Source organism: Achroia grisella, unplaced genomic scaffold (assembly GCF_030625045.1).
Source record: "Achroia grisella isolate CSIRO2021 unplaced genomic scaffold, CSIRO_AGI_Agris_v1 utg319, whole genome shotgun sequence".
Lineage (NCBI taxonomy): Eukaryota > Metazoa > Arthropoda > Insecta > Lepidoptera > Pyralidae > Achroia > Achroia grisella.
In genome coordinates this window covers 762,068-774,261 of record NW_026712795.1, presented here as the reverse complement: position 1 = coordinate 774,261, position 12,194 = coordinate 762,068, and the positions used below count along the sequence as shown (strand labels likewise).

General features: G+C 35.3%; 1 protein-coding gene across 1 annotated transcript in view; it reads left to right on the top strand.

Moving 5' to 3' along the window:
• Positions 1-522: 522 nt before the first annotated feature.
• Positions 523-12,194, top strand: part of LOC131843574 (fatty acid synthase-like) — a 29,427-nt gene continuing 17,755 nt past the window's right edge. Inside the window, exons 1-14 of the mRNA XM_059192246.1 lie at positions 523-612; positions 989-1,138; positions 1,914-2,106; positions 2,406-2,526; positions 3,901-4,104; positions 4,769-4,885; positions 5,553-5,716; positions 6,370-6,512; positions 7,480-7,683; positions 8,890-9,079; positions 9,509-9,668; positions 10,389-10,558; positions 11,309-11,460; positions 11,885-12,068. Coding sequence (XP_059048229.1) covers positions 989-1,138; positions 1,914-2,106; positions 2,406-2,526; positions 3,901-4,104; positions 4,769-4,885; positions 5,553-5,716; positions 6,370-6,512; positions 7,480-7,683; positions 8,890-9,079; positions 9,509-9,668; positions 10,389-10,558; positions 11,309-11,460; positions 11,885-12,068 — 2,152 coding nt within the window. The 5' untranslated portion in view covers positions 523-612. The remainder of the gene's footprint in view (positions 613-988; positions 1,139-1,913; positions 2,107-2,405; positions 2,527-3,900; positions 4,105-4,768; positions 4,886-5,552; positions 5,717-6,369; positions 6,513-7,479; positions 7,684-8,889; positions 9,080-9,508; positions 9,669-10,388; positions 10,559-11,308; positions 11,461-11,884; positions 12,069-12,194) is intronic.

Here is a 12,194-nt window from a genome sequence, read left to right as displayed (position 1 = left end):
GCTGAAAGCAACATTGACGTTTGTTTTGTTCAGCATCATCGTCATCATCATCGCAGCCCGGAAGACGTCCACTGCTGGACATAGGCCTCCCCCAAAGATCTCCACGACGATCGGTCCTGCGCTGCTCGCATCCAATGCCTTCTAGGGATCTTGACCAGATCGTCGGTTCACCTTGCTGGAGGCCTTCCCACGCTGCGTCTTCCGGTTCAGCATATTTGAATCCAATGTATCAGGGGTCGACACTACCGCCATATTTCAGATTAAATTAGTTTTATTATCGGTGTTACCTTCACAGGAAAGTCAGCCAAAAATATATATAGTTTTTGTTTTGGTGCCGACCAAATTTCTACTCGTGTAATTCAAGTCGAGGTCGTAAAGCTATGACGATGGAGGACGAGGCTATGACGCTCTTAAAAAAAGTAGTAAAATGAACATCACAAAAAAGAACAACCCCTAAATTAGTACATTGTTTTCGAGTATTTATCATAAAATTATAGTTATAAATGCAAGTCTGCGTGAATAAGCAAACATTATACATTTCCGTGTAAACAGGTCAAGTTAATTGTCCGGTTCATGCAAAAATAATCAATCATCGGTATTCGAGTATCCAATGTAAGTAAATTTTGCTACTTCCTATAGTGAGATGATACAAATGCTTAATAATAAAATGCATTAAGTAAATTAAAAGAAAAATCTATATTCAACTTTAAGTGTAAAACGTTAAGTTAATGTTTTAAAAGTGTATTTTATTTAGTTACTGCAGTTTAAATATTAAGCGGTCATAAGGGACTGTGCAATTCTTCAACTATCAATATGCAACTATCTATATTTTGATGGTACCAATAATGTGCCTTCACAAACAGTTTTCCCAGACAGGGTGGTCAGAGGTCAACTGCTGACGTGGCTCCCTTGGGCCAGTATGTTGCTGGGAATTAGACTACTAGTATGAGAATTCCATTACTGACAGTACCTGCCCCTAATCTTTTAGATGGCGTCTACAAGTTTAGAGAGCAGGATAATATCAGGATACAAGGCATCACAGCCGTCTCCGGGAGAGGAGATTTACATAACTGGTATTTCTGGCAGCTTCCCAAACTCCGACTCGGTGGTTCATCTTCAGGAGAATCTCTTCAATAAGGTAATTGAATCAATATTGACTGTATTATTAAATAAGTCACCTTTTGCGCAAGCCCCGTATTGACTGTTCGGGAGTCGCAATTTGGCCACCGAACATTACCCGACTTCATATGCAATCTCTCTCGAACTATTGTTTAAACATTGTACTTAAGATATAGAAACTTAATGAAGTCCATTAGTAACAGTTTTTTGCGCAATAAACTTATTAATAAAAAACACGTATTCTACTGCCGCAGGTGGATGGATGCATTAACAGTTCTACTATATACTACAATTCTTCTTCTTAGTCGATTCCTCAAGACTCATGATTTTCTCATTAACACCAGAATTGCTTCTTCCATACAATACTCTTCAGGAACCTCAGTACTATGCCAAGTGGATAACCAACTGTATATTTCGCTTGACGGTATCTCGAATGGAATCAGTCCATCGTGTAGGTTCTGCCTCTGCCCTTTCTATCGGTCAAATTTTAAATATTATACATTTCTCCAAATTATCTATGCCACGTGACCGAATAAAGTTAGCAGAAGCTGGAAGCACACAGTAGAGATTTGTTCGACGGGTTATTCTAATATACCCAAATTATTTAGTTCCCGACGGGCCACGCGATCGAACAAAGTTAGCAGAGGCTGAAGGTACACAGCAGAGAGATGAGTTGTTCCAATATAGACATTAGTGCGGCGCTGCGCTCATGTAATTCCTAACATTTTGCGATAGCTACATCTTGACGATATCTATTTTGGATCACAAGTTAAAAAACATCTAAAATTTACCAGGTGGACTTAGTGACGTCTGATAACCGACGATGGATTCATGAGCATCCCGAAATTCCACATCGTATCGGCAAAATCAACAATGTGGCCAAATTTGACGCCTCCTTCTTCAACATTAACTACAAGCAGGCTCACACGATGGACCCAATGTGCAGAGTCATACTCGAGAAGGTTTATGAAGCTATATTTGATGCTGGTAAGTAAAAATTACAAAATTTCAGCGATAAATCTAAATAATATATTATTATTTGGTTTCGTATTTGACAACCTCGGTGGTCTAACTAGCACATCGCCATTATGGGTTTAGTGTGGGTTCTAGATAACTGATATAAGTACATCGATATATTTTTATTGTAAATATATGCATAGAAAATAGCCAGGCTGATATAAATGTTTGTGCTGTGCGAGGAATCGAATCCATGACCATCGTCAGTAAGGCGGTGTGCTAAACCGCTAGACCACCGAGATCTTATTCGTAATAAATCATTTTATCAGGTCTGAACCCCGAAGACCTTCGCAATACACGCACAGGAGTATTCGTTGGCAGCTGCTTCTCTGAATCTGAAAAGACTTGGTTCTATGATAAAATGCACTTCAACAATTACGCTATAGTTGGGTAAGTTTGTGTTTTCTGCTTACTCTTAATTGCATCTGTCTCAAATAGTAGATAATATATACTAACTAGCTGTGCCCTCGGTTTCACTCGCATGAATTTTGTAGCCTATGTGTTATTCTGATGTATAAGCTAAGCTATGTTACTGTAAAGTTTCATTAAAACCCATTCAGTAGTTTTTGCGTGAAAAGGTAACAAACATCCATCCACTATACTCACGAACTTCCGCGTTTGTAATATTAGAAAAATAATAGGAAAATTTTACGAAGTGCGCTAATTTATACGTTTCCTGTACTATTTACTTAGATGTATATAACTTTTATTTACGTTAAAGGGGTACACACACAAGGCATAGTAATATAAATAAAAGATACTCAATTATATTGGTCAGTTAACAAAAAACAATAGAGGCTCAAAAAACGTGTGAGTTACGTAGTGTGTGTGCATCGCCCATACGCAAGAAAGGTACTCGTAGAACCTCAGAGTGTTGTTTGCTACAAACAGCAAACTACTGATTTTCAGGTATTGCCCAGGTACATACGCGACGCTTGTTAGTGAATATATAATAGTTGTAATAATTGTATTACCTTAGTAAATTTATACGATGGTGTGCTACATGGCTTATTAGTAACGAGAACACTCAACGCGGAGTCGTAATGACTGATTTTACACTGTTTTTTTTTCGGACTACTCTAATGCTGTTAGCCGCAGCTGGCCTTTACAGCTTCACGATACGGACGATAGAGGGCGAGTAGAGATGGCACTCTAAACCCGCGGAAGTACTTATGGAGCGGCTGAAGGCCAACTCCCGCCTGACGGATACGACTTTAGTCTGAGGGCACCGCTAGGGGATCGAACCTCGGCCAGGTCGTAATATCGATCCCCGTTTGAATTGGAGGGGGGGTCGATGGGGACACTGGAATTAAATCTAAATTATGTGGAGACGTAAACAAATGAAAGGGTTCCGAGTGTTGACGAAACATTATAAGTGTAGCTTCTAATTGAAATCTTCTCCCAATTTAAATAACTAAAACCTACCGAGGTTTTCAAGAAGGATATATTAAGGTCTCTTTAGGGTCCGCAACGCGCACGTGTTACCTCTGGTGTTTCAGGCGTCTATAGGCTACGCTAATCGTATACCATCAGATGTGCCGTATGCTTTATTACCACCATCGTAGTAAAAAAAGTCTACGTGCTGCCTATATCGTAGTATTAAAAAATTCTGACGAGTAGACAAAACTGTCTACCCACTTATTTTGCCTTATTGGAAGTCACAGCAAAAAGCACTATATGCGACATTTCGACTGACGTAAAAAGAGGGGGATAAGTTTGACGATTGTTTGCTATTATTTTATCTTCTTTTATTATTTTCCCCAGATGCTGCCGCGCTATGTTATCTAACCGTATCTCCCATTGGCTAGGAGTTACCGGTCCGTCATATACCGTGGATACAGCGTGTTCCAGTTCTCTGTATGCTGTGGAACATGCTTTCAGAGCAATCCGTGATGGTCACTGTGATGCTGCTATAGTTGGTGGCTCTAACTTATGTCTACATCCTTTTATATCTTTACAGTTTTACAGGTATGCAATGAAACTTATCTTAATAATAATCCTTCACAATTCAAACAACATCAAGTTCCAAGCTAAGCAGAGCTTGTTTTATGGGTACTAGATCACTGACAATAACACTTAAATTTATAAGATTAAAAATAAGAAACTGCTCAGAGTTAGCGTGGCGAGTGGTGGACTACACTACAACGTAACTCGCCTGGCGGCGTTGTCTAATATCATCTGCTTCTTCCTTATCCCATTCATCTGCGGTTAGCGTAATATGTTTATTCTTCTTATTCTCTTCCATTCATCCCTGTTCGCAGTCATCTCGGTATTTAGTCACTTTCTTACCATATCACCTTTCACACAGTCCATCCATCTCTTTTTCGGCCTTCCTCTGCCCTTATAATCATCCACATTTATATGTAACAGCTTCCTTAAAATATTATCTAATAGGCGTCATCTACTATATATTTATGTACCGTGGGCATAGCTACGCAGTCCTTCCAGGACTAGCCATCACTATCGTCATAAATTCCCGGTGAGTTTCGTTCGCACCTGACCTAACTTCATGCTCATCCTATCATCTACTAGTACTCCGCCAGCGTGTAACCGTTACGGCATATGGGTGCACCATTCTTTTGATAGCAATTCGTTTCTATATTCGTTCTAAGTATTTGTGGTATTTTTGTAGATTGGGCGTGCTATGTCAGGATGGTACTTGCAAGAGTTTTGATAATAAAGCCAATGGCTATGCTCGCTCTGAAGCTGTCAGTGTTTGCATTTTACAGAAAGCAAAGGACTCGAAAAGGTAAATATGACAGAAACAATATATAATTCTTTACATATTATGCATAGCTAGTGTTTTGTGTACTAGACAACTGATAGAATTACTTAAATACATTGTTTTATAACTACATGTATAATAATAATAACACTGGTCAATTCACACAGCGCCATCTAATCCCAAGCTAAGTAGAGCTTGTTTTACGGGTACTAGACAACTGTTAGCAATAAACAGACTGTTAGGTTACATACACTATATGTATATATAATATATATTAGCTATTAAAGAATACGTTATTTTGCCAGAAAATTAATAAGTTCTGCCGCCGAGAAAATCGTGAAAGTTTAATATTGCTATTAAAGAATAAGGGTTGATTTTAGTTGGGTAAAAATTTATCGGTTGTATCTATTTTTAATAGCGAATCCCTAAAAAAAACATTTTGGACTTTGTTAATTAAAAAAAAAATTAAGTGATGGACATGAAAAATATTTTATATGTGTATTACAAAAAAAAAATTATTACAGTAGGCTTTATTTATAATTTCACTGCCTCATCTCATTCTCCAATCGCCACAGCTTACAACGAAGTGGCTAGGTGAAGTGGGTGAGACAGAGATAACAAAAAAAAATTGTACAACGATTAAATAGTGGATTTATTTATACATTTTTAAAGCAATGATACCCTTATTTAGAGTATACGCTCAAGTACTACACACAAAAACTAACTGCGACGGCTACAAAGAACAGGGTATAACTTATCCATCTGGAAGCATACAAAAGCTGCTGCTCAGTGAATTTTATGAGGAATGCGCCATTCCACCATCCAGTTTGGAGTTTCTTGAAGCTCACGGCACAGGTTTGTTTATTTAAACTTGTAATATAGTATGCGTGTAACCGAACATATATAGGTACAGACTGTTGTGAATGAAGCAAGTTACTTAATGGTACAGGCTTTTATTACAGGTCATTACAATCATGGCACATAAAGTATCATATAATAATAAAGCTATTGCTGTTTATACTTTGAATTTTGTAACAACAATCTAAATATAATATAATGGTTTTTTCCCCAAAATAAGCTATTTTGGGGAAATACTAATGTTATACATATGTTACATAGAAGTGGACTAAGTCGCGGACTTAGTCCACTTCTATGTAAATCAAATCATCGTCACAAAATTAGCCATCTACATATGTATGTATATCCCATATTTTGATGATAATGATACAGCAAATCCAATTGAAGTATTTACACAACGCCATCTATTATTTTATTCATGAATTTACCAAAATTAGACAACGTACTTAAAATTAATAGGCCTAAATTAATATTTTAATTAACGATGAACTGTGTAATTTTAGCACAGACAAAAAGCCTTATTGTCTGTGTAACGCTAAAAAATATGTTAGTGTACTCTTAGATGTATATCTATTTGTATTGATTTTGTTATAATTAAATAAAAAATATATTAAAAAAAATAACACGAACATGAGAGTATTTTACTACAGGTACTCAAATTGGTGATCCCGAAGAGTTATTAGCGATTGACGAAGTGTTCACCGCCGGCCGGTCGGAGCCGCTGCTGATAGGCTCCATGAAGTCCAACTTAGGTCACACTGAAGCTGCTTCGGGTTTGTGCTCGGTTTCTAAGGTACAGAGGACATTTAAATATACATACAAATCCTTACTATTATAATATTACAAATGCGAAAATAATTCTGTTTATCTGTCTGTCGCGATTTCACGCCGAAACTACTGAAGGGATTGAAATGAAATTTGGTACACACTTAGTATAGACCCTGAGAAAGGACATAGGCTACTTTTTAGTGCAAAAAAGAACTGTAAGGAGTTAATATCGGAGAGAGAACGATGAAACTTTTTTGGGTATAATCTTACTAAATATATTTTCTTTACTTGATCAAGGTGACAATTCCACGCGAACGAAGTCATTTATATATCTATACATATAAAAAGAGGTAGTAATTGTCTGTAAGATATATGAGATAAACTAATATTGCTGGACATCATCAAAGTTAAGGAACCCAAAATAATGAATGTTATATTTTTTAACCGCTAGTCTATATGTTTATGCAGGCTAATCAGATCGATCGATCGGCCGATTTGTGGTTTTCACTACTATAGTGTATTAATCTTCACTTTAAATATTGCGTTTGTTTTGTTTAGTTTAGTTTAGTTAGTAAACCGTAGGACCGATCGTCGTGGAGATCTTTGGGGGAGGCCTATGTCCAGCAGTGGACGTCTTCCGGGCTGCGATGGTGATGATGATGATGAGTTTAGTTAGTTTTTATAAATACCTTAGAAGTTTCTTCCGTGATCACAAATATGACATTGAAAAATAATTGTTCTATCAGATATTCTTAAAACAGTGATATCCACTGTACTTTTTTATTTTGTCCCTTGTAAAAATATTATCAAAATACTAGGACTAACTCATAAACTTGCCAATAAAAACCAAAACACTAACATTTTTGAGATTTAGGAGTCCCAATGTAATAATAGTGATTAAGAACATCTGGAGTGGATAGATATTTGCTGTCCAAAACTGCAAATCAATAGAAACAAACTCAATAGAAAATTGTGTGCTGATTTTTTTCTAGATGTGTATAGCATATAATACTGGATTTATACCACCAAATCTACATTATAACACTCCTCGAGATGGTGTCGCTGCTTTATCTGAGGGCCGTCTTAAAGTTGTCACTGAGAAGCAACCCTGGAACAGAGGCTTGTGTGGCATTAGCAGTTTCGGTTTTGGTGGAGCCAACGCTCACATCCTTTTGAAGAATAGTGCTCGAGAAAAGGTAATTTATGCTTAGGCTATCTAAAAGATATGTAGATTCAAGGAAAATGTGTCTTAATGTAACGTGTTAATCATCCTAAGTTATTAAATATTTTCACATAAGAAGAAAGAAGTAAATAAGAAGAAGATTTAGAATGGTTATATTAGTTTTTACTGCTTGCTTTTACAATGCAATCACTCATGGCTATTATATTTACAATGATAAGTTAGATCATGTGCAAGAGCATTTGGTTATACTCTTTTGTTATACTATTTTAATCATTAAAACGCATGATCTATTTTATTGGGTTATTTGGGCTATTGTCAGGTGCCTGTAACACCTGTAGCATTGCGACCTACATAGATCTATTGTGTTCACTACCTAGACCCGTCAGGGACAAGAATTGAAAGATATCCTTAGGAGCGATGGTTTTTATCTCCTCGGGAAAGAGTGTACACTTTCCAGTGGAGATATTTCGTTTATGCATGAGTGGGCTACAAACCACATAGGATGCGTAGTGGCGTTTCCTCTTCAGTTTGGCAAAATCTGCAGATATTTGTTGTGCATGTTTTGCCATATGCTTGTTTAATTTGCAGTGTCCTGTGAGGGTCCTAGTCATCATGCGTATATCACGCATGATCTAAGTTATCATTGTAAACATAGTAGTCAAAACAATCTTAAAAAAAATGGCAACGCATTAAGATGCTATCTAAAGCATGATTATAATAGGCAGTGCATACTAGTTCCTCTACCACACTCCCTGAAACAAAAATATTAGATGTAATTTATGATACTTTTCTTCATTATATGTATTAGAAATTATTTCACATTTAATCAGGGTCATTCGTCGATTCAACGTCGAGTATTTGATTGTTTTAATCGTAAGTTTTCTTTGGCAATTCTTTTTAATGTAATATCTGAAACAACGGCAGCAATTGGGTTGAATTTTATTTTTAAAATCTAACACAATTTTACTAAATTATAGTTTGCGTAGTAATAATGTTTAGGGTTTAAGGTCAGCAATATGCTCGTAACACGCCTGGTGTTACAGGCGTCTATAGACTACGGTAACTGTTTACCACCACATGAGCCGTATGCTTATTTGTCACTAACGTAGTATAAAAAAACGAGATATAGCTTATTTGCAAAGGGAAATTGCAAATATCCGATTTCTGATAACGAAGTCAAAGTGAATTTTTGAATATTTAAACCGTTTTTATCATTCAGGTAAATAATGGTCTGCCAACTGACGACTTGCCCCGTCTAGTCTGTGTATCGGGACGCACCGAGTCTGCTGTGGCCAGAATACTTGATGACTTGGAGTCTAGAACTGTAGATGTGGAACAAATCAGACTCTTGCATGATATCTTCGATAAAAATATTGTTGGCCACAAATTCAGAGGATTCACATTATTGGGTAAACAGCTTTTGAAATAAGAACTATCTAAGAAAAAATATCCATCAAATCTACTGTAACTTACTTGTACATCTTTTACACAATAACTTATCGGCTTTCAAGTAGATATCATCCAATATAGTTTGGTAATGAAAACTGTAACAGTGTTACACCAGTCTTTCAGTCTTCGTTACAAAACTATATTAATATATTTTTATACAACTAATAAATACGTGTACTCGATATATTTTTATATTATTTTATAATACTATATATATATAAGATAATATACCACTGAACTCGCCTTCCTCTCTTCTCTTCTGCACGCTGTGCACAAAAGAAGCCATAATTGATCTGCTGTGAATATAACTACCTATTAAGTTACTGTAAAATTAAATATATTGGAAACTGAGAAAATAAATAAAATATTACAGACATAATATTTTTTAGGTTCAACACCGACTAGGAGCGTACCACTTGCTCGAGACATTCGATATTTTTCTGGACTTCGCCGACCTATATGGTTTATGTATTCCGGTATAGGTACACAGTGGAGTGGTGTAGCCACTACACTTATGACGATGCCTGCCTTCGATGCTGCTATAGAAAAGTTAGTATCTTTTAAACCTATTGAATTTAATGGTTTTCTATTAGAATACTTACACCTGTCTTTAGACACGATTATGACATAATGCTGATATATATCATGGTTTCGGTGATTTGTCAGTATAGCTCACCGCCTTACTTTCTTTGGTCGCGCGTGTATGATTCCATACTCAGTGTTAACATTTGTAGTCATTATAGCTTAGCTAGCTTAGCTTAGCTTGGGACTAGATGGTACTGTCTGAAATGTCAATATTATAATTATTAAGTCGCTAATGGCATTATTCACATTTTAACACTATTTACTTCTTACCCATTTTTGAATTTCCAGTCCGATTATATTCTTTATTCTTCTCCACTAAAACGCGTTTCCAAATAATTTGTAGCTGTTTAGGGCTCGTATCAATAAGTTGTCTTTTTGTTTCCAGTATATATATATACATATAGACAGTATTGTCCATATATATGTATATAGAAATAGATAAATATAGTATGTATATATGTATCTAGTATAAACTAGTAGTTATTTATTATACTCTAGGCATTGTCATATAAAACACTAACAAAAATAATCATGAAGCTCTTCTATAAATAATTTATTTTATTATAGTAGAAATTTGGAGTACATATTATTACTTATTTAATGTCTCATGCAACAACGAGATTTATATGTATAAACATACTTAAAATTGTGTAATGTTAACTATCAAAATTTATTTCCTCATAGGTGCCACAAAATACTAAAGCCAAAAGGTATCAATTTAACGAAAATAGTCACAGATGTCGACTATACAAGTATTGATAATATTTTGAACTCCTTCATTGGGATCGTGGCGATACAGATCGGTCTTACTGATGTGTTAAAAACAATTGGCGTCGAACCCGATTACATTATCGGTAAGTAATTTATTGTTAACACACACTTCTTTAATAACGAAATGAACAATGATATTGTTAGTTGACAATTTCTCAATAAAAAAAGTATTTATCGTGGTCATTTAATAAATATACTTTGGAAATTTTGTATAATTTTAGGACCATCATATTTTCAATATATGATAATGGAATGGTGTTGCCGCTTGTGCTTACAGCGGGTAAACAGTATGTCAAATCAAATCAAATCAAACATCATTTAAGCATGTGGGATATTTTAACTGCTTAAGAACGTCAAGTTTTTTGTATTAATATTTTTCCCTACGTCGGCAGGGTACCATTTGTGTGGACTGGTCTGCTCTAATCACTATGACTTATTTTATTACTCTTATTAATTGTTTAACCAGTTGTTGTGTACTGAATGTTTTTTTTATTTTATTATTTCATTGAATTAGTGCTAATCGGTAGTTTGTATTCACACACTTAAACTTAAATTGTAAATAAGAATAAATTATTTAAAAGACAATACACAACACACAAGTTTCTTGCTTGTTCTTCTTGTGATGAGACAGCATTCCGAATGAGCGGTAAATTAAAAAAAAATGTTATGACTATTCAAAAGTGCTTCAATGTAAGTTTAATTGAATAAATGATTTTCTATTCTATTCTATTCTATTTAAAAGTGATTAGTATGAGAATAATCGTATTACTATTTTATGTATACTCCGGGCTTGAGTCTTAAAGATTTCTAATTTTTAACAATATCACTTCTAGGACATTGTGTCGGTGAATTGGTCTGCGCTTACGCAGATGGCTGCTTTACGGCTGAACAAACTATAATGGCGGCGTACAGTCAAGGACTGGCATTTACTGAGACCAAGTTAATTAAGGGATCTATGGCTATGATCGGTGCCAGCTATGATCAGGTATTATTAATAATATTATTAAGTCAAACAATTCTATTAAAAGGTCCAACAGTATCATTACAGTTAGAAAATATTGGGATTAGTATTTATATAGTAACAGATATACTGTTTGATTGTTCCCGGATTGCTAAAACTAAAAAACGATTAAAAAACAAAGTCTACGTTTCTAAACTCGAATTCTACTGTTTTCGTAAGAAGTTTGATATCGAAATAGAGGAAGTGAAATGATCAATAGCAGAAAATGCTGGTAACATACTTAGTTTACACTGCTCTAGTAGATTTCTAAATTATCAACCTATCCCATTATATTACAATTATCCAATTAAATATTCTAAGCAAATGATGGAATGCTTGTAATATGGAAGTAACTGGATGGCATCCCTCGCTGGATCCTTTACGATATATCGTTTTATTTTGGTAACAGATAAATTCAATATGTCCTCTTGATATTGACGTGGCTTCATATAATGGACCCAACTCCGTTACAATTTCTGGCCCAGCTGATGTTATGAAGCGTTTCATCACAAAATTATCTGCTCAGGATATATTCGTCAAGGAAATACCATGCTCCAATATCGCATTTCATTCGCGGTATACTGCCGAAACTGGTAAGTTTAAACAAGTACCTTTAATAAGGATAGATCGAGTAAAAAGGATTAAGGTTATCTTAAGAGATCAATCAAGGCTTGATTGATCTCTGATTGATAACCTTTGATAAAAAGGAGTAACAAATT